The 23317-nt window shown below is 36.5% G+C and overlaps 3 protein-coding genes across 6 annotated transcripts; all 3 read right to left on the bottom strand.

Annotated features, from left to right (window-relative positions):
* Positions 1-155: 155 nt before the first annotated feature.
* Positions 156-3798, bottom strand: LOC142548636 (WEB family protein At3g02930, chloroplastic-like). Of its 2 annotated transcripts, none has more exons than XM_075657080.1 (3): positions 3455-3798; positions 2767-2989; positions 156-2623 (listed from the first exon to the last, which is right to left on the bottom strand). In XM_075657080.1, the coding sequence occupies exons 1-3, from the start codon at positions 3469-3471 to the stop codon at positions 410-412; spliced, it is 2454 nt and encodes an 817-aa protein (XP_075513195.1). In that variant the 5' UTR covers positions 3472-3798; the 3' UTR covers positions 156-409. The 2 variants fall into 2 exon arrangements, with proteins under 2 accessions (XP_075513195.1, XP_075513194.1); XM_075657079.1 differs by having other exon boundaries at positions 158-2626; positions 3455-3796.
* Positions 3799-5525: 1727 nt separating this feature from the next.
* Positions 5526-13727, bottom strand: LOC142548635 (ASI1-immunoprecipitated protein 2-like). 3 transcript variants are annotated; one of them, XM_075657077.1, is made up of 12 exons: positions 13527-13727; positions 11281-12078; positions 10135-10220; positions 9569-10041; positions 8955-9413; positions 8182-8860; positions 7862-8092; positions 7627-7751; positions 6889-7205; positions 6618-6654; positions 6397-6491; positions 5526-6303 (listed from the first exon to the last, which is right to left on the bottom strand). In XM_075657077.1, exons 1-12 carry the CDS (start codon positions 13593-13595, stop codon positions 5974-5976), a joined length of 3699 nt encoding a protein of 1232 aa, XP_075513192.1. In that variant the 5' UTR covers positions 13596-13727; the 3' UTR covers positions 5526-5973. The 3 variants fall into 3 exon arrangements, with proteins under 3 accessions (XP_075513192.1, XP_075513191.1, XP_075513193.1); XM_075657076.1 differs by having other exon boundaries at positions 6397-6654; XM_075657078.1 differs by lacking the exons at positions 6397-6491; positions 6618-6654.
* A 3909-nt stretch (positions 13728-17636) lies between these two features.
* Positions 17637-22824, bottom strand: LOC142548634 (DNA polymerase alpha-associated DNA helicase A). The gene is made up of 7 exons (XM_075657074.1): positions 21878-22824; positions 21505-21807; positions 21144-21427; positions 19651-20682; positions 18544-18712; positions 18126-18283; positions 17637-18030 (listed from the first exon to the last, which is right to left on the bottom strand). Exons 1-7 carry the CDS (start codon positions 22506-22508, stop codon positions 17788-17790), a joined length of 2820 nt encoding a protein of 939 aa, XP_075513189.1. The 5' UTR covers positions 22509-22824; the 3' UTR covers positions 17637-17787.
* Positions 22825-23317: the final 493 nt, after the last annotated feature.

Here is a 23317-nt window from a genome sequence, read left to right as displayed (position 1 = left end):
TTTACTCGATATTTGATCCATCAATCAAAAAGGGGAAAAACTTCTATGAAACCTGCTTGTGCAACAGTTGTCACCCACAGAACGCACAGCAAAGTTCTAAATCAATATAATGGCACGACAATATGTTTATGAAAACATGTAAAAAGAAGTAATCGAATATACTTCTGTAATTTTGTTGGAAATCATATATTAAACTAAAATTTAAAGAAATGGCACGACAACCCAAGGTTACAAAATAATCTCACATGCATTCACTGTTTGTGCCAAAACAATTTTTCTATAATGAAGCAATCTTCACACCTTTCTCATATTTAGAACACCTCTGCACAAGATATGGTAAAAATGGAAATAAAAATTAGATTATACATTCCGGTGGTGATGTAGAATCCAGCCATGGTTGGCTGGTATGCTACTTGTGGCTGGAAGGGCTCCTCTTCTTCAGTAGACCTCCAAACTTTTGAAACAACGGCTTCTTCTTCTTTTGGTTCTGCTGCTTTGATGGCGAGCTTCCGCCATTGTCAAGGTTTTCTGATAAAGAGGATAGACCATTGACTTTATCATACCCATCAGCTTTTGAGTCTGGTTCATCCTCAAAGGCTTCAAGTTCCGTTTCTCCCTCGGGAGAAAGGTCTTTTTCATCAATCTTGCAGCTTTCCCACATCTTAATATCGACTTCTTCAGACATGTCATCCTCCATGTGTTTCCCGTTCAAATTCTCTGTGACAGAAGCTTCGTCATTTGAATTCTTATTTGGCTTCTTCAGATTTCCTGTGCCATTTTGTTCAAAAAATTCCACTACTTTCGGAAGCATGTCATAATCTTTTTCACTGTCTGTCAGCTCACCATTTTCCGAAATTTTCTCCTTGGCCAAAGCTTCTTCAAGTAACTTAGATAACTCCTCAGCCTTTATCACTGAAGCAGCTTCTCTATTTCGTAGTTCCTCGTTCCTCTGCAGAATATTCTGTATTTCATTTTCCCTGTCCATCAAAACCTCTTTCAATCTCATGCTCTCATCCTTCGTCTGACCAAGGACATCCTTCAGGGAAATTATCTCGGATTCAGCTTCCTTGAAAGTATCTTTCCAACGCTCTTCTTCCTCCTTTACCGCACAAGCTTCTACCTCAGCCATTTTTACCAAATTAACTAGCCTGTTTATTTCACCTTTCATTGAAGAGTTGTCTTCTACAGATTTCTTCACACTGTTCGTCAAATGAAGCTCCTTCTGCTCCCACTCAGCAGTTAATTTCTTGTGATCACTCTTGGACTTTTCGATCACATTTTTTAGAATATCAATCTCTTGTTTTGCATCATTTAGCATGCTTTCACACTTCTCATTTGTTGCTTTAAGGGCCATCTTTAGATGTTCTATTTCAGTTCCATAGTTTTCCCGCTCGACTTCAACAGACAACAGTTTTTCTTTGGCATATCTAGCTTCTGCAGAAACTTCATGTAAAGCCGATGCTAAACTTTCCAATGCCTTCTTGGTTTTCTCATCTTCGTCTCTGGAATTCTCCAACTCATTAATCAGCTCATGCTTTTCTTCCAATAGAGTCTGGACACTATCAGCTGCCAGTTTCTCATTGCTCAAGGCCTGGATTTTCTCTTCTCTTAAAGATTCAAGCTCAAATTGTATAGATTCAACCTTCTTTATCATCACCGAAGCTTCTTCTTTAACCAGTTCAAGCCGACGTTCTGATTCCTCAAGATCCAGTTTCTGCCTTCTAATAGAGAACTCCAATAAGCCCACCTTCTCTCTAAGTGAAGAGATTTCAGTATGAGAATCTTGCAGAGAATCATTACTTACTTCAAGTTGTTTCATGACAAATTCCAGAGATTCCGAGGCAGATATCTCCAATCTCTTTGCTTGCTCCGCCTGAGCAGATAATTCCTCGACTCTGTAGTGCAACTCCTCCACCAAATTATGCGCATAAGATTCAGCCATTTTTGCAGCCTCCAGATCAACACTAAGATGCTCTAAGGCAGCCTCCCTCTCTTCCAATTTCTCCTCAAAGATTTTCATCTTCTTGAGTTCTTGTCTCAGAGAATCCACCTCCAGACTCAATTCTGTCACGAATTTATCATTCTCGTTGTCCTCCATTTTGGGCTTTGAGTCGAGCAAAGATTTCAAGTGGACCAACTCGGCTGAAAGAGCTTCGACTTTATCTGCGTGAATCTCTGCTATTTTTGTTGCATCTTCAGCACGCGCAAGTGCCTTGTTTTTTGCATCACCTGCCATATCAAGTTCTTTCTTCACTTTATGTAGTTCTTCAGATGCAAATAGAAGGGCAGCCACATCCAAGGCATGCCGATTTCTAATAGCTTCAAGCACTTCCTGCCATTCATCTTCCTTCTTCTGAGCCGCTTCAATACCTGCCTGCTCCATCTCAAGTGCTCGAAACTTTTCAATCTCAGAATTTTCTTCCGCTCTCTTTTGAGCCAAAAAAGCTTCCCTAAGCTTCTCATTCGCTTCATCGGCCAATTTGTGGGATTCTTTCAAGTCGTCTAAAAAAATTTCCTTCTCTTTCTCGAGTAAACCTATAGTCTCCTTGGCCTTCTTAAGATCCTCCTGAGCTAGGCTTAATTCTGATTGAAGTTCTGATGGCTTCGACAACCTACTTGTCTTCTTCTGAATGTGAAAAATTAGCATAAGATAAGAACACACCATGCCTTACCTCTGCAAATGATTTATGTTGATGTAATTCACTTATAACTAGCAACAATGTTATTTTCAAACAAATAACTAAATAATAAGCTACTAAAACTTACATCAGGGGGATTAACACCAACACCAACACCAAGCTTGGTAGACCGCCGTTCTATTGGAGGCTTTGATGTAATAGATCTTGGAGAACGATCAACTGAAAGGCGAGCACTCTGTAGAGGAGACGCCGAATCGGCATCAGATTTAGCCACTCCTTTGCTTGTTGACCTGCTGATCGGAGGGGAAGCTAGTGATACCTTACTGTTTGGAGTTTCAGATAACGTAGATCTGTACAAGGATAAAACCATCTCAATAATCATGTCATTCTTCGCTGCCAAATCTACAAATGCATCTGTAACAAGGCACTGGAACCAAGCGAACCCAGAGAAAGAATTTTGGCAAAGATATTAACTGATGACGTAAAGAAATCAGGTGAAGTGTATGACAAAGCAATGAGGAAAAAGCGGCAAGGAAATCGCAATCCACAAAAGGTGATGATCCAGGACATTGCTGGATGAATCAACACGACATAACCAGTCCCAATAGACTAAACTAAATAAAAAAAAGATTGATCATCATTTTCAATGGACACTCCAAAAACTCTGGTCATCAAATTCAAGAAACAGGATAAATACAATACGACAATGCATCGCCACAACACCTGAAGCTAATTAGACTAGATAAACTGAAAAAGAAACAGACCCAAGTCAGATCCACACATATAACATCACATAAAAACAAGAGAAGACTTACTTGGATTTGGAAGACATGTCTATATAATGAAAAAAGTAGAAGATGTTGCAGAAAAGAGGCGCTTAAATCGGCTTCAAATGAAGATGGGTCTTCGCTGAAATGCGGACATTGTCCTATATGTATACATGGATCCAATGTATCTGGATCTATCTGCCGTTAATTTACAGTGAATTAGTTACTCTGAATACAAATCGCAGAGAAAAGAGAGAGAGACAGAATTGAAGTTAATCAAAGTGAACAACTTTTTACAGAACTCATTTCTCCGGTTCTTGAAAGCACGATGATCTCATCGTTGAATTTACAGGATTGCCCCTGACGATTTGTTTAATTATCTGTTTTTGGAAAAGAAAAAAGGAAGACGCTGTCAGAGGCAGGAGACCTGTGAATATTTCTTCTTCGGCTTTCATATGCATAAAGTTAAGAAATTTTATGACGTCATCCTCGAAAATATTAAAATAAGATATTCCTAATATATATATTTTATATATTCTCAAAAAATATTTTATATATTTATTTAATTTATTTGGCACGATCCACGCATTTGAATTTTTTTGGAATGTTCAGGGGTTGTTAATCTTGATAAAATAATAAAGGGAATTTTTATCTATTTTAAAATATACTTAGAAATCGCATAAAGAGCATGTCTGTGTTAAAAATAGTAATATCTCATTAAATATATATATATATATAATTAATTAATTAATTAATTAGTAAATCAATTATCTTAAACTAAACATGTTAGATAATAATTATATGGGTGATTTTAATTACATCTAGTTTGTGTTACATAAATTCCACTTTAATAATTAATTTTAAACATCAAATGAAGTGTGAGCTATATAAATTGAAATAAGAATAACATAGGTCGAATTGTATATGCAAGACTAATCGTTTAGGGTTCCTTTAGATATAAAATACAAAAGATTGTTAAGATTGTATTTGGATTGATGAATTTCAAATCTATGAATGGTGATACTCCCATAAGGATCCGGGTCATGGATGACCCGCAGTATTAAGTTGATAGTCCAGAGACAGTATGCAGGGTATTATCTTCATCAACTGGGCACATATTCTCTTTCCGGGCAATCAAGAGCTCGGGCTCTCATACAAGCTCCCGGGAACTTTCTACCGAGCTACCTCGAGAATTGCGTCGCACTCGAGTGTGATCGGTATGAGCTATCTAAACTGTCAGAGTAGCATGTGTTTGGCGTGTTATAGAAGTCATCAGAAAGTATGGGTAGCCGACTTGTCATACTTAATAGGTGACACTGTATTTCCCCCTATAAATAATATATATATTTCTCATTTACAAATTCTGAAAATCTTTGAACTCTTAAGCACACATATATTCTCACAGGTATCGCTTGTGCTCTTCATTCTTCAATCTGCTGATTTTAGCATCGGAGTGGCCACGCCGGATACCCCTTTGACGCCCATTCACAAGTTCCTTTTTTGTTTTCGGGTGCTATCGAGGCCATTACCTTCACTGAATTTCTTAAACACTTAATTATCATCATTATTCGGTGGATTGCCCATGTATATATCACACCCGATTCACACGGATCACATCAATGAATTTCAAATTTGTTCAAATGTATTTTTGTTGTTTAGATAAGTAAGACCATAAAATTCAAACTACATCTTACATGTTTATATAGTATTTAAGGTTAATAGTGATGAATTTCAATTTCACTCAACTTATGTCATTTGAAATTCAATCTATTATATATTATTAATGTGTATATAAATAAAATGTGTATTTAAGATTTAATATATCATTTCAATATAGTAAAATTAATCGAAATTTATATGAATTTCAATTTCATCTATAACATTATTCAATAATACAGTGCTTTAGGTAGATTTTTTTGTTCGGAACTGACACGAGAAATTAATTAATTCATGTGTGAGACAGCTTGCAAATTCGATCTCCAAACTAATCATTAATCATTTCCTCCTCTATAATATTGTATAAAAATAATAGATTAAAATTTGATGATTTTTTCTGGTGAGAGAGAGAGACCTGGCTTGCGTATTACACCACCATCTACTGTCGGCTCACAGTTCAATGTTTTTCAAAGATCCTGCATGTTTATTCTTGTAGAAAGATTGATCTTATTTTATCCCTTGTCTGGCGGGCGACTCAGTTTCAGTAATTTATTTAAGCGCTAAGCAGTGTCAACCGACCAATAATTTCACAGACGAAAGTGGAAAGATTTTACTCCGTGATAGTCCAAAATGAGGATAATATTTACGTATGGTACTCGCAACCATCGGGAGGATTGGTGGGATTTGGCATTTTATAGGCGTACCCTCCAAATTTTTCGATGTATTATTTCAAGAATCCATCGGAAAATCACCACGCCTGATTCAAGTACGCATGTACCTTCAACAGCCAGATGGGTTCCAATGACTTTCTTTTTCTGGCATGCTTTACTTGTATCCTAAATCGCAAAAAATGGAATTTGAGACATTGGCGTGATCCCTATGCTGCCCTATATTTAGAGCAGGACTCTAGCTCATTCCTCCTTGGCAAGTCTATATGAAAGTGAAAGGGACAGAGCTGATGGTACATCATCCTCTTCTTTGAGTGCTGCTTCATCAATAATATACTCCTCTGGTTGCATGGCTCGAGTCTTTTCGGCGGCCCCTAAAGCAAGCTCCAGGTCCGGTAATCTATCATGAAGCATGTTTTGTTCTGACGAACGTGCTTCCCAAGGCCTGGATTGCTCCATAGGGAAGAACTGTCTTCTGGCATTCTCCGAATGCTCTGGTATGACTGTCTCATTACAGGCTTCATGGTGTTGATTCTCCACTTCATGGGAGCCAGAAGCAACATGAAGATTCATCTTTGAGGCAAAATATGAAAATAGTCAATACAAGAACTTTTATCATTGCAAGAATTCAACAAGATCAATCAAATTTAATTTGCTTATACTTACCTTTCCAAGTGCTCGATACAGTTGATTACGTTCTGCATCATTTTTGGCATCCACCCTGAATTTATCCAACACAGTGGCCTCCTCTATGCCTTTATCTGTAGATATATCGAAAATACCATCTAGAGATTTGTCAAAATGATACGATGGATGTTGGCTCCCGAGAGGAGTATCGAATTGCATTGACATTTGCTCCCTTACAGAATCATTGATAGTCGACCTACCCTGGAGTGGTTCACTGCTCGAATTGATGCCTTTTTCCTATTAAATTATGTATATGTAAATATCGAAAGTTCAGCAGTGAGTTGAACCAGAACATATTCATAACAAGATGCTACATAGATCTATACTCCAGAACAAGAAGACAATAATAAAGCAAACCATAAAAACTGTCCCGTACTCGCTTCGTTAAGGCTAACGAAAACAAACAAGCAATTCAAAAAACCTATATGTGATGATGAAATTTCTGCATACATAAACAGAAAAGACAAATACCGGATAAGTATCCCTGAGTTCTCGACATTGTTTTGCACTAAAACTTCTTGCTGCAGTAGAGGAACTGGAATTCGGTCCACCATCCAAACAATCAACAGAAGATACTCTGGCATCACAATCTCCGTCGCTCGCTCCATACGACGATAAACTACAAAACTCTACGGAAGCACGCGGCTTAGGGTCAGGGGATAGAGCACCACATGCAGGCAAATCTCTAGCACGAGGACTAAGTGAACACCTATTATCAGGCATATGTTCCAAGTGACTTTCCATCTTTCCTCTGAACACACCCCATAAGAAGAATAACATATTCCACCCTGCAGGTAGATGATATCAAGAATATTATATCCTATCTTGGATGCAAGAATTCTGGAATTTACAACCTCGTCAAAGTTCATTTGCTTATACACAGGAACACAGAAAAGCTACTTTTGTTTCTTGAAGCCAGCCAGCATGACATGCTCGATTTTAATTAACATCAAATATAGTTTGATATCTCTAGTAGATGTTCTAAAATGGGCACGTGCTTTCTGAATAGCATGAACCTGTAAGGTTGGTTTTCGGTATAACCGCACACAACATGAAAAGTTTCCCCTTTATGATCAATAACAATGACAAACTCTTAACAGAAATTTTATAACGTGTTCAATGCAAGCAGAAATGGAGACATTATTTATCCACTTTCTGAAATAAGGGGAAATTTAATCTGATTACAAGATTAAACAAAGTTCAAATTACGCTGGGAATTTTCTGGAAGCTGATTGGAAGGAAATATTAGGAGCTCAACACCATTTACATTCCCTTTGAGAGCGAGATCATTCTTCATTATATTCTCCAGCCAAACTTTGTAGATCTTGTTGTAACTGTAGGATGACATGGCCACTTTCAAACATTAGAAAATTGATTGCAAGAACCATTCACATGAATATAAAAATATACCAATCAATGAAGTGAGAAAAAAATAAGAAATTACCTCTCAAGATCTTTAGCAAAAAAGAAAAGGGCTATGTTATCCTCAACAACCCCACGTTCCTGAAACTGAATAGGCCACGTGCTCAAACGAGGCACTTCATACAGAAGAATTCTGTTTTTAAAGTTCTTTACTGCATCCACAGCTTTAGGCGATGTACTTATAGAGAAGTGGGCTTGGATTCCATCCCAGGAGACAAACATTTTACCACTTCGGTAAACATCAAAACTTCCTCTGCATTTGGAGATTAATGTCTGAGAGCACAAAACTAGAATGTAGACGAAGTCAATTGGAAATTTTTTTGGAGAAAACTAAGATCTTACTGCCATATATATTCATGTTTAGGGATGGCCAAGGATTTCGAAAATAACGCCATCGCTGCAGCATCATTATTTAACATATCCCTCGAGGAAGGGTACCTTTCCAACAATATTTGGGTGTCATCTCCTCCAGAAGAAGCTTTTACAGGTTCTGATGGAAAATGCTTTGTATTGTTGAGTTGTTCCCATCCCAGAGTTTCCGTGGACAAATTTTGTGACGGTGTATACTTATCAGCAACCCCTGCAGCAGAAGACTCAATTCTCCTTACAGCAGAACTTGATAAATGATCTTTAGAAGCTATATCGCAACCCATGTTTGTCATTGATGCATCATCAGGCCTATACTTCTCGTATACTCCAGGCTTTCTCAAAATTGCAGCCTGGATAGCAGTTTTCAGGTTATTGTTTTTGTCCCATGAAGAGCTCACATATGAAGCCCTAGAGCAACTTCCAGATTGTTCTCTAAATGGTTCAACAGAATTAGAGGACTCTCTGGGCCGAGACAATCCATCATGTTGGTCTTCGTCAGCATTGAAAGATGATCTTTCAGAAACACCTGAGCATGAGGATGTATCTGCCTTTGAGTTACTTTGATTAGAATTTTTATCGATGTTATTAACTATCTTGGTAGATAAAACCCCGTGCGCATTACGCCCATACAACGCCGGCCTTTTAAATTCACCTGTCCAATACAAACGATCCAAAGTAACACAAAAAGTGTTGAGAAGGCAAAACCAGTATGAGGTATCAACCTGCATCATTTGATCAAATCATACCTAAAGAACTGGGAAAATCAGAACTCTTTCGAGATGAAAGGCTATATGATCTTGATGATGCAGCTGATTTACCATCAAGTTGCACAGACCTTGTCTCAAGGTGATTAGTTGGAGTCTCACTTCTCGAGACATGACCCATTGAAGTATCTATAATTGAATTAGTTGGTGCATGTTTTGATTTGAAAGAGCTCTGCCATTCAAATGTGTTCCGCTGTTTTGAATTTTTAATATCCTGGATGTGAGACACTCTAGGAGATAGCATTTTTGTTTTTGATTCAAAACCAATTGAATTTTTTTCTTTGAACAACTTAGATTTGTCCGTGGGTCGGATACCGCCATTCTTAAGTTGATGAAGGGAAACTTTCTTTACTGATTTCTTCCGCCAAAGAACTTGATCTACGAGCTTGACCTTTGGCTTTGAATTTATAAAAGTAAATGAATTAGACCTAGAGAAAACACCTGCATAATTGAAAAGATTGATCCTGATGGTGAGTGATGTAGAAACAAAAACTATTTATTGAAGCAAAACCTACTTCTTTACACAAACTAATGAAATAAAAGGAAACTCCGGTAATGTCAATGTTAGATAAACAATGTGCTAAATAGCATATAACCTTTAAAATTATGTACTCGCAGATCCGAAGCAGACCGTGCTAACTTTGGATTATCGTTACTTGAGACAGCATCAGAAGACGGACCATCGTGAGAAGATTGCACTCTTTCCTTGTCCAGGTTCTTTAAGGAATTTTCACGAGAAAGGGTAGCTGCTTTGTCGGACCATGAGGACTTTGGCAATCTAACCATCGATTCAACAGCCGGCTTCTTCATGATAGAAGAAACTTCAGCATCAACGTCGTCTCTTTGCCTTTTGTCTGGAATTTTCACACTGCTTCTACTTCTATTTCCCTCCACATCAACACTATTTACATGTTCGCTAATTGATCGACCAGGGGAGTTATTTTTCTCGTGACCATCTACCCTTCCAATTTTATCTCGTCTCTGACCTCTAGTCTGCTCCCTGGATTTGCATTCTTCACACAGCCAGTCACCTTCAGGGACTTTAGCCATCATTTCTCGCATGCAATAACTGAGATCGGACGATTAGGTGGTACTTATTTCACATGCATTCAAATATAATGTAGCATCGACAAAAAGACGATAGAGAACTTTTAAAGCTTACGTATGTTCTGCACCATCAATACACCTACAACATATAGCAAGCAAATCTTCCCGACCTGCATCTCCACAGATGTCACATATTTTAACCTATTTCAACAAAAAAAACTTTAATGAAGAGTTCGATTTGGTAACCAAATGAGATCTTAAGTGGAAAACCATCATAGAATCGAACAATTACCGCTTTACTAAAAGTTATAGCTAATGATAATTACAAAACTCAATATTTTTAAACTGTATAACAGCCAAAGAACCATGTTTCGATTGTTATCCTAGCAAAGATATTTGTTACTCTCCAAAAATGTTCATCTCAATAATTGAACTCCTTGATAATCGAACGTGTAACCTTACCTCTAATACCAATTGTAAAATAGAACTTGTCGTTTTATCAAAATCTATAGCTAGTAATAACAATGTAACTCAAGTCTTTTAAATTGTATAGTTACCCAATGTTTTGATCATTATCTTACCCCAGAAAATTATTGTTCTCCAACAGTCATATAATATGATTTTGGAAAAAAAAACAATCATAGAAGATGAAGAAACTTGCTCGTAAACAATTTAGGTATTCTTTCCGAATCAAGAGTTCGATAATGCAAATATTTATATAAGTATACTCATCGCGATGATTCCAAAAATGTATTTATCGGATCATGCATCAATTGAGGGGAACACTAGTCACAAGCATGGTCACACTTATAGGATCCAAGTGTTCATCAAACCTTAATTGCTAATAAAAAATTTAATTTCAAAATAAAAATAATAATAAAGCAAAATCATGTTGTAGTAGTGGAATTATTCAAGAAATATAATAGTGATAATATCTCATGTAGGTAATCATTTATTATCCTAACCCCGCGGAGTCAAGTATGAAAATGTCAAGAAAAAGAAAATATTATTCATCAAAACATATAAACAAGCGGCAATAACTGTAACTAGGGTGTTTAACATTAGTACACTGCTCTATTCAAAGTCAAAAAGGACAGAGGTTATGCTCAAGCTGCTTCAGGCCTTTAAACAAATTTAAATGATAAATATTGAAAAAGGGAGTGAGATTAAAAATGAATGTGACACATGAAATAATTTTTGATAGGTTTATTAAACCATGATAGCAAAATCCCCTACTAAATAAGCAAGAATACATTCTTACATCCTGCTCCACCATATCAGAGTCATCAGTATCATCAACAAGATGGGTATCTACCCCCGCATCCACATTCTTCTCGACAGAATTAAGAGCATTAGCAGGTAGATCACCGCAAATATCAGTCACCACGTCTCCAGTCAGTAAAGAATTCAGGCGGTCGCTAGAAAAACCTGGATGTCGTGAAGATAATCCCATTGGCAAACCACCAGAGGGCAATTTATGGTAAAATTCTCCGATAATTTTGCTTAGCCTACTATGATTTGCTGTAGAATGTTCGACTTCAGATTTATTATTTCCACGTTCGGAGAGGGCCTGACAATCAATTGTATATCCATACCCTTGAACAGGTGCACAACTGGTGAATACTGAAGAGCAGGGTAGATTTGTGTTGTCTACTTTTCTGTTGTGCAAAGTGAACACTTGGGTGGCTTCATTAGTGCCGCTGTCACATGACAAACAATCATCTGAAATTTTTTGAGCCTCAAGTTTTGTATGCACCACCATTTCATTAGACGCAGATGCATCAGAAGTCCTTGAGAATGCTTTACATACAGCATTTTCAGAGGAATCAGAAGTTGAGATCATAGTGTCCACAGTGCTCATTTCGTTGTCAGCTACAATGTTTTCTGCACAGGTTTCTCCAGCAGACTCTTCTGTTGACTTCGTGTGAATTTGATTCATATGAAAGCAAGATGAGCAAGGGGTAGAGCACAAGTTGCACTTCCCGGATTTCCCCCTGTAGTCAACATTTTGACTTCTATCTGAAAAACTGTCAAATCCTTTCTGAATTTGAGACGCCGCCTAGAGAAAAAAAAAATGTACAAGAGTGCTGAATAGATCAATAGGATTAGATGGGACTGACAATAATGCAATAACATGTGATCACTGGAAACAGGAGAGTGGCTTGGCATGTTGCTTTTTTTTTAAGCAACGGGGAGATCAATTACAATCCAGAATAAGGTTGAGTGATATATGATATAAAAGAAAGGGTAGGATGAGGCATTTTAATACAGGCATTTGAGCTCATACCAGCTTCAATTATAAGATGCATATGCAAATCAGTTCAACACATTTCCTCACCATCTTATGAACAAAGGACATAAAAAGTATCAACAGTTGTACTACAATACACCAGCAACAGCAAAGGCCATAAATAATTACAAATTGAGATCTGAGGCAAAAGATACCCATTTGATTTCCCCAAAAGAATGGAAAAGAAAATAGATCATCTGTAAGGCACATTCGAAATCTGCACATTCTCCAATAAAACAAATTATCAGCAGTTCAGCACCATCAAGAAAAAATCAAAAGTTGACATGGGTCTTAAAATACAGTAATCTATCTGCCTTTTCCCACATTTCTACTAAATTATGAGCCTGTTGTGATCTCAGGCTCCAACACAATAATGGACACTTGTTAATCTTTAGAAATGTGAATCGATATGTTCATAAGTAAATTTATTTCTTCAGCATCATTTCACTTATTAATAGGATGAACACCAACTATTTGGTGATCTCGCTCTCTTCTATTTAGCCATTCAATTTTAAACAACTGGTGGTAGAAATAGGATCATGGGAAGGTGAGCAGTGCCAGGAAAAAAAGTCATCAAATGACAACTGAATAACAATAATCCCAGCATTCAAATCTTCAAAAGAGAATAATTTTCTCAACACACGTGCTTTAGTCACCACACCAGAATGCATATTGCATGGTACAGAACAATGCATTTAAGCATAAAAACAATTAGTTCTTGCACAGAGAGACTTTATTACTGTTTAGCTGCTACGCTCCTTCCACAGATTTGAAGAACATTAGGTTTATTCAATGATACGGGTCTCGGAGAGAGAAAATCAATCCTGGACAGTGCGGTTCGGGCTTAAAATCGTACCAGAAAACAATAATATAGAAAAGCGGACAGCGTTCCTAACATTACTCAATCAGAAGATTGAACCAAGATTAGAAAGTGGAGGTAACAGTATCCCGGCTAACTTATCAAACACCATAACAAACTCATCATTCGAGCAATCATTCTGAATTTCCTCATTCTTGTGTAGGTTTCAGTAGGTTTAAAAAACAATTTAAAAAAAAAGGGCTAGCGAAGGCAGCAGACAGAGGAAAAGATGATATCATTGAACGACAGCAGCGTGTCTGCCCACACATTACATGTAGAAAATGCAGATAAGAATCAGGCTTTGCCTCAATATACCAAAAATCGAACGTGCAGCGAAAGGGAACCCTAATTGGCATACCTTGGACTGAGGAGGAGTCGAAGAGGCATGGCAGATGTCTTGCAGAGTGCGCTCCTTGGGCTTGCTCATAGGCAACTCGCCGTTGATCAATCGACCAATAGTTTTCCCAAAAATTTCTCTTACTCACAAAATATATATATGCGTTTGTCTGAAAATACAGTTAATTCCAACCACGCCGCTCAGTAGGCAACTAGGACACTGCTACACTGCTTGCATCGTAAAATATTTTTTATAATTTATCCTATTTGTATTTAAATAAAAATTAAAATATAATTAAAAAATAATAAGAAATTATATTATAATTTTGATATATAAATTAAAATCTACAAGGAATTTACGAGAATTTTGTTTGGGGGAAATTTAATTCTGTATATTATGTTGAAAAGTTTATAAAAACTAATTTTGTTTTTATAATATGTTCTCAAATTATAAAAATTATATTTTGTTATAAATAAAAATTTTAAAACTTATTTCAGTTAATATGCATATCATTTCTATCTAACATATCTTAATAAAATATTTTTATTTTTATCACTTTTTTTAATTTTAAATTATCATATCATCTATAACATATAAATTTATTAAACAAAACCATTTTCAAATTTTTAAATTTTAATATATTATCCAAATTTCTCACAAAAATTTATTTAATATTTAATATGCACACAGAGCGTACGAAAAAATATTAATTATCAATTGAGCAAATTGTCAATAACTCCCAAAACCCAACACTCATTTTATCCCCACTCCTTTATCCCTTAAGAATTTGTTTGAGCTCCTTAATTATTTAAAATTTTTAATAATATCTTTGGGCTTTTGATACGTGGTGTTCTTATACATATCGATTCTGTTCTTTAAAACATATAGCCTAAAGACGTATAGTTTCGCAAGATTTACAGCTTATATGTCATTTTTTGTTATTAGATCATCATTCTTCCATAAAATAAATTAAATTGTTTACATCTTTTATCAGAACGTCATCGGGTTATATCCACCGAGTTTTACAAATTGCTCCTCGTAGCCTAACCACACACTCGCAACAATTGGTTTCTTCAGCAAATAGCTTGTTGCATACCTCAATATGTATATTGAAGAAAAATTTTGAAAAAACATATGAGATAGGCAATAAGTCTTGGTTCTTTTATTCAAACACACAGTATATTATTACATTGTAATCTCATGTACAAAGGGGGAAACTTGTAGCTGGAATTGTAACATACATAAACTGGAAATATTACAAATTTTATTTTGAAAGAAAAATGAAGATATCGAACGATGTCTCCATTTTTCTTCTGTCCTGATATATATAGAAATCTTTGTGGATTTAAAATCCAAACTTCAAATTTGTTAATTGCTTTGCAAGCTATGGTCGACATCATTTTTTATTTGGTGTACTACTCGTTAATGGGTTGTCATGTTGTGGTAGTTGAGTGGTTCATCTTCCAATAATGAAATAGTTGAACACATGCCTTCTTTAACTTTGTCGATGAATATTCTGTTTTTACATACTCCCTGAGAAAACGTGATTTGTATGAAATTTCACGACTTGGACTCGTCTCCATAATATGTTTTTGGTCAGATATATGCCGAAAACCTTTCGAATTCAGGCTCTTTCTATTTTGGGCATCTTGGACAGATTCTTGATTACAATCTTCCCATATGAGCCATATTACAGAATTTCTGACGAGTTTCTTTATCACCAGCGACTTACTGTTCCACAAAATGTTTTTCTGCAAAGCTTATAGTTTTTCGAGTCACTTTATTTAACAGAAAATATTCATTTACAAAATTTTATAAAACTTAAAGGAAAAATTGACTTTGTCCATTTCTATGAGACAAAACATAATCTTCATCCTCGTCTAGTGGAGAAATCATCTTCAATGAGTGATGAAACCACATATGTTTCATTATCCGGAGGATCCTTGATGAACTTATGAATGTTTATATCCGGTCTTCTCAACTTGATGAAGTGAAAGGCTTCATGCAAGCCTTTTCTGACTGGTTATGGTGCAGTAGTAAAATAGTTAAACTCCGGAATATTTCATCTTGGCGAATAATCATTATTTGTCAATGTTTCATGAATACTTCTTGGATCCATTTTTGTGGTGCTGAAATTTCTGAGAAGGTGAGTGATGTAGTATAAACTGATGCAGGACTTCAAATTCATACCATGCTTTTATCTCATTAGGATAAGATTTTGGTTTCATCCATATCATAAGATACTTTCATGATATATAACCCGTATTGTGGTCGGGGAGATACGTATTCTTATTTTCAATTTCTCGCAGTCCTGTTGATATATCTGAAATGGATAAACTGTAAGTTTTTTCGTACCAACCTAATATTTTTCTTTGTCGGTTTGAGATTTAAGGTTGATCTCTACCTCTTCATTTTTTTATGTGAAGGGTTGACTAGAATGTTTGAGATAAGGATGTAGAGCTTGAATTTTTGCCTTCGTCGACTCATCTAAAGATGATCCCGACTTAGCACTTGTGCTAGGAGTATTTGAATCTCCTGCTCCAGATATAGAGCCATGTACTTGAAAACTCTTCATTTGAGAAATATAATCATTGGCTTTTCGATAGTCTGAAGGATCGGCTTTTACAATATAGATAATAAATGAGTATAAGCTTGTAAACAACATGTTATTCGATCAAAGATAATGCTCTTATCTACTTGTTGTAGCCTACTCGCAACATCTGCATTTAGGGCAATTTTATTGAACTCTGTTTGAAACATTTCAAGATGTTTCCTCAAAATGCCTCTGTATTTTCATAATGGCTCGACATGAGCGTTCACATTTATTGAGAAATATGTGTATTATCAACTTTAAGGTAATTTTTTTTACAAGTAAAAATAATAACCAATTTTTAAAAGTTATTTTCACTGCATAAAATTCATTTTCTAATTCATCTTACGTCTCCTGCATCTGATAATAGTCCACTGCAATACATGCATGATTGTTCTCCTTTTGGTGTGAACTTTGTAAGAATCGCTTCATATCAATGATCATTGGCATCTATATATAATACCATATCATCTCCATCTTCAAAAATAGTCATTTCAGGGAGATTTTAGTAAAATTTATTTTAATAGGGTTAATCATTTTGTGTGTTCTTATGTTTATAGAAATCTTGTATCCTTATTTAGTAATGGACTGAACATTTTTTTTTTGCTAGATTTTTTATGAACATTTTAGTAAGGTTTAACAATTTCTAAAAAATTTTGAAGATATTTCTTGTTTATGAGTTTTTCTGTCTGGGGTCGTCTCATATTTATATTATGAGATTCTACATTTTTGCTTGGTGATTCATGAGAAGATGATCAAGTTATTGGAGATGTTCGCTCCTATTGTATTCTTCTTCATATTTACGAATCGAGTAAGCAAAACTATGTCCAAAAAAATATTTTTCAATATATATAACTTGAAACTAGTTATCTAATCGAATCGAGTTAGTCGACAGTTTATATGACTCAACAATTATTTGAAATTATCGAGTTTGAGCTAAACTCGACTTCAAATCATTCTTTTCGATTGTTTGTTTGCGAACAATGCTCGAATTTTAATATTTTATTAGTATAATATAATTATATGTTATTTAAATATATTTCGAACATTTATTTTCGAGTAAATTGACAATATATTCGAATATTTTAAGCCAAACTTGAACTCTATATTTTAATTAAACTCAATTCAAGCAAATAATATTAAAAATTTTGAGGATCAAATCGAACTCAAAATCGAATATATCTAATTCAAGCCTCAAAATTTTATTCGTATTCGAATTTTTCACATCCTACTCAAAATATAGAAGATTTATTTTTGAAAAAATATTTAATAAACGTGTATTGCACTTGAACATAAAATGGTTTTGCATCTGAATAAAATCATACGATTTTTTTACCTTCAAAAAAGAAAATTTAAACCCAAATACCAAAATTTTCAGATATATATATTTAAAAAATTTTGGAGATTTTTTTTTTATGTATGGAAAGCCATCCAAAATAGCTATGGTTTAGGCAAAAAATTCGCAGTAAAGCCTTTTCAAAAAATTGTGTTGCTCCAATACCTCCTGTGTATATATATATATATATATATATATTTTAAAAAAATATATATTTCCTGTATCCAAACAATTCGAGAATCTTAATATATTTTCGAATACATTTCATGAAATGCTAAATATTTACTAGACATTTGTCCCGACTACCCACCTGCAATTGCTATCTGAAATACAAATTTCAATTTACCCACACCACACTAACTCAATGAAGGCAACATTGGGGTCATACTAAATCCAGTTCCCCCATAACCACCTGGATCAGCATGCTTCACCCGACCATAATATCGTATATGTCGTAGCAACCGCGCCAAAAAGGGGTTATGGCATATCGTTGAGCTATCACACACAATCGCAACATGTTTGCGTGCACGTGTTATAGCCACATTCATTCGTCTACTGTCTCCTAAAAATCCGACAGCTCCTAAATTGTTTGAGCGAACCTGCACAGACTCAAGAAAAACAGCCAAGCACGAATCATGCATGCTACAAAGAGTATTTCAACCTTTTATGAGGTAGAGGTATTATCAAAGCTTACCATTGATATAATAACAGCATCTGCTTCACGACCTTGAAAGCTATCAACTGTTGCAACTTCAACGCCCGTGGTTATGGGAAACTCCTCTAGCCTGTCTCTTAGTAATTGCACTTGTGCAACATAGGGAGACTGCACAACTATGGATGATGGTCTTACTCCTGCGTATAATGAAAATGCTTAAAACCAGATGTATAGAATGTACACGTCCTCTTACTTTTCCATCTCTTTCGCCTCAAATCACTCTTCTATAATATAATTTATTGATGATGTGCAATGCGTCAAGGGTGCGCATGAAACTTTATTTCCATAACTATATGGAAGTCATATTTCTGATTTCCATTTTTCTTCCCCCCCACTCATTGTGGTTATCAGAATTGGAGGAGATTACATGAAGAAAAAAAAGGTGTAAATGAGATACCAGCATAAATCAAAGAATAGACATGTTGCACGACTATATCCGCTTCCCCTTCATTATAGAAAGAGCCTGTGCCAGCTGGATCTAACTGCTCTTCACAGCCAATGGACAAGCTTCCATACGGCAATCGTGTGTCGAGCAATAGCAATGGGCACTGTGTTATCCACGTTGGCTGCGAAGTACGAAGATAAAAGAAAGCTAATTCAGTTACTTCACAGATAAGTGCCTGGAATGGGGTACAGATAACAATGAGCACAGCTGCGGTAGAGTCTTGCTTTATTGTGTTCATGAACTCAGAAAGATCCCTACAGTGCTACATTTGAATTGAAGATTCGAATTTCAAATCCTTAATACAAACCGCTCAAATTGTTTGGCTAATTTTCGAATCCATGTATTTCAAATCCATTCTCTTAAATTTTAAAGCATTTTTTTAACAAAACCAAGATATTTCAAATCCTCATTTATTGGAGTCATTTAATTTCAAATCAATTAAATGAAACTCTTCAATCCGATAGAGCTTGAATGAATTCATTCTGTATCTTCTAAATATAAATAAGTATTCAATTACGGCCCAACTTCAGACGCAATTATTTTTTGGACTTGGGCAGGCAGAAATCCAGAATCTCAATAATTTTCGTTTGTTCATTTCAAGAACTTCTCCAGGTGCTATACTGCCATCACAACATAAAGTTGTCACATTCACTATTTAAGTCGAAGAGATTCATTTCAATTCTTTCCATTCTTAAATTATAAGGATTAAATCTGGCTTCCTAAATCTCTCAAAGTACTCTTTGGAGATCACTGAACATGGGAATCTTGCATGTCCTAAACATATGCTTATTTTGGAAAGAGAACCCATTTTAAACAAATCTGTGTTGACAAGACAGGGATTTTGGCTTTGGTTGCATAATATTTTGTGCATCCACTAAGGTACCCTACACTCACTACTCTAAACCTAAGGGCTAGGCCAATCTTTTAACACAACGATATTGTATACTTTATTGCTCTGGGGTTGCAGACAAAGCATATTTCGACACAGCCCAAGGAACAGATTTAGGTTGCTTGCACAATAAATGCCACATAATGAAGAACCGAGAAACTGTACTTTACCTTTACAAACGGAGAATCAGAAAGGAGATGAGAAGTGACACTTGAAGAGGACTCCAGTGTTCCATCGTACATCTCCTTTGAAGCCCAGCTCGCAATTGCGTCATTCATCCTGTACTGTGTCATTAACTGAGTTGAAAAAACCCCATCATGCAAAGTTTCTGCTCTCTCTAACAGAGATACCCCAAGACCACCTTCCAGGGCTTTTCTAGATAGGATCACAGGGGCAAGTTGGCATTTGTCCCCAGCTAGTATGCAGCGCTTTCCCAGCAATATTGGTATCCAGCAAGAAGGCTCAATGGCTTGACCTGCTTCATCTATGACAACCAGGTCAAAAGAGTTGAGCAATCTAATTAATGGGTCAGCTGCTCCAATGTTCGTCGCAAGCACGACTTGAGCACTAGATAGAACTTCTCTCACTGTTTCCCTTTCCTTTTTCTTCATTGTCTTCCCCAACTGTTTCAATAGCTGCCGTATACCAGCAGCTAAAGAATCATCTCTTAAGCAATGGCTGAGATCCTTCCTCAAGTCTGATTTCTTCCTCTCAAATTCGGATTTAAAATCTGCAAGTTTGGTGTTGACTATTTCGACCAAAGATTTTGAAGCTACTGCAGGGGATATTCGTACCGGATTACCTACACGCACTATATTAGCTCCAATATCAGACAGTTTCTCTACCATGTTGTCCACTGCTGCATTTGTAGTTGCCGTGACAAGCACTCTTTCCCCCTGTTCAACAACAAGTGAAATTAGTTCCTTAAGCACGACAGTCTTTCCAGTTCCCGGAGGCCCTTGAATTATCAACATAGGACGCTTCTTGTTTAAACCCAATGCAATTGCTCTTTGCTGTGACGCGTCATAACGCTCAGTGTCTAATAATTCTCCCAATTCCATTTCAGCCCAATCCACCAATTTATTATCCTCAAGCCACGCAGCATCTTCTTTATCACCAAAAACTGTAGCTGCAACAGTTATTGATGGATTTTTTTTATGTAAACCTTTTTTCTGAAGCATCATCAAAGCTTCACAATTACGCTGCACATAAAAAATAGAAATAAGCAGAAAAAATATATAATGTGCCAATAGAAAGAGATGAAGTGATAAACACATAAAAACTTATGAAAACTCACAGAAAATATAAAGTGAAAGTTGATCTAAATTTTCATATCCAGGGCTGATACCACTTTGATTGGATATTCATTTCATTTGCACATTCTCCGGATCATCTACGACATTATCCAGGTAAACATTGTTTTGATCTTGACATGATTAGTAAATACTTTTTGAAATGTGGCTATGATGCGGCCTCATCTCTAGCTACTTCATTTAGTAAACGCAAGAAAGAAAAGAGGCATCTTGGTGTAATTTATTCCGACTGAGGCTACATGTGGCTAATTCACAGAACAATGGTGTAGATTTGTATATCTCTATGGCCATGATGGATCACAATCTATTTATACTTTCGTTGGTTTTGGGGGAGGGAGGTCATACAGTACCTCATATGTGAGTGTATCAGCTAATCCTTGTATGCGATCTATCCTAATGTTCTTGCCAAAAAGCTTGGAAAAGGTGGGATCCCCATGACGGGATTCAAGAGCCACACTGATGCTGCATCCATCCTCTCCCAGATTATTTACAAAGCCTTGAAGGCAAGAAGTTGCACCAGCTCCCCTACTATCACATATTCTCACGCAAACCATGTCTCCAGGAGAAAGATTAGTGGGTGGCAATCTGTGGCTTCCGTCAGCTTTGAACAAAACCAAATGCATTCCTCCCAATCCTGTAAACACGAGCAGACTCAGTTAATTTAAGTAAAGAAAATGCTGACGCATAAGGCCAACAAAGAAGTCATTTGACCTGTAGCTGTGCTGACTGCATTCAAGTTGCATATCGTATCACACATTTCTTGCTCGACCTGGGCATGGCTGACCAAAAATTCGGTTGGTTTTGGTGAACTGCTGCTCTCATCAGGTGTAGGAACGGCATTCAGTTCCTCCTGAGTAAACTCCAATTCGGAGTCCCTTTCCACACGTAGTAGTTCAGACATATGCTTGGTTAATTCGTCGATTCTGCGCTGAATGGCTTTGACCTTGTTGAGGTCCATTCCGAGAACACCATGGAGGGACAGTGGAGTCTTCCTCGCTATGGCTCTATGCTGAGCTGCAAAATAAACTCTAAAAATCAAGAGGAGCAGGATTGGCAATTGACCAACTCGGGAGAGAGAGAGAACCTGAATTAGCGAGTTCCTTTAGCAGCTTCCAGGACTCGGTTTCACGCCAGTCAACGATAAGCGATTGGTTCTGGAGGTCTTGGAGAACATCTCTGAGCTCCCTCTGGAAATGGTCGAAGAGAGTTGGATAATGAGTGCAAGTCTTGAGGCAGTTGGCTTCAAGGCCAGGAGGCATCGGAACGGAGTTCAGGTAAGGCTGCGCCTCGATCACAAAAGTCAGTCCCGGACCCATTCTCTGCTTGAACTCGGATAAATCCCCCTGCATCTCCGCCTTCGCAATATCCAAAGCCATGGACTTCATCCCCTGGCGTATCCATTTCATCACGCCTTCCCCCAAATCTTTCCGTCCTATAGGGTCTCCGTTTTGATGCACGGTAAGCAAGCTTCTCTGATCACCAGGTTGCCGCGGTTGCCCCAGCTTCTTTTTAGGAATAATTCCAACTTTCTCTTCTCCTTTCTTCCCACCGCTTCTCCTCTTCGTAATTGCACTAGCCCGTATACGATGTGGAATTCGAGAGCCTATCAGTACTCGATTGTACAGAGAAAATGATTCTTTGGGACGCCATCCGTTACCAGGAGACTTGTAAAGTACAGTCGAGACTCCGCCACATAATATACACGACGATTCCATCCTTCAATTCAGCTCGGCTTAGTAAATCTCAACAATCAACTACCATACACATTCAAATTCTAACCCAGAAGAACACTAACCAGTTCGCCAACCACAATCCCCAAATGCTCCTGGCTTACAATACGACACAGAAAAATTCACATTAATATCAGTAACACTTATTATGGATGAGATTTCTCCACCAAAAACAACAACAATCACAAATATATTTTCAGTTTGGATGGTGGAAGAATCCGAAATCGAACGATAGCCTGGCTTATCAGTGGCAGGGGAGGTTTCGTGTGATAGTTCAGGGCCCCATCCATACGAACTGAGGCCCAAATCGATTTCTAATTGGCCATCTTGAAGATTCCTTAGTTTGTGGTCACGATTACAAATTCAACTTTGGCCTGCATGAAGCACACCGTTAAATTTATATAAAATCTATAATATACACCAAAAAAAAAAATCCAACCATCTCACCTCTATATAATATATATATATATATATATATATATATATATTAAAAATATTATTTTTTATTGTAAAGATGAGTATGATTGTCTCTTTAAAAAAAATATCAATAAGATCGTTTTATAAGATATATACTCGTATATTGAAATTGAAATGATAAAAAGAATATAATAGGTCTCTTGTAAGACGGTCTCACGAATCTTTATCTGTGAGACTACTCAACTTTATTGATATTCAAAATAAAAAGTAATACTCTTAGCATAAAAAATAATATTTTTTCATGGATGACCCAAATAAAATATCCGTCTCACAAAATACGATCAGTGAGACCGTCTCACACAAGTTTTTGTCATAAG

The sequence above is a fragment of the Primulina tabacum genome, chromosome 6 (genome assembly GCF_025594145.1).
Source record: "Primulina tabacum isolate GXHZ01 chromosome 6, ASM2559414v2, whole genome shotgun sequence".
Taxonomy (NCBI): Eukaryota; Viridiplantae; Streptophyta; class Magnoliopsida; order Lamiales; family Gesneriaceae; genus Primulina; species Primulina tabacum.
This window is presented reverse-complemented; position numbering and strand designations above follow the sequence as displayed.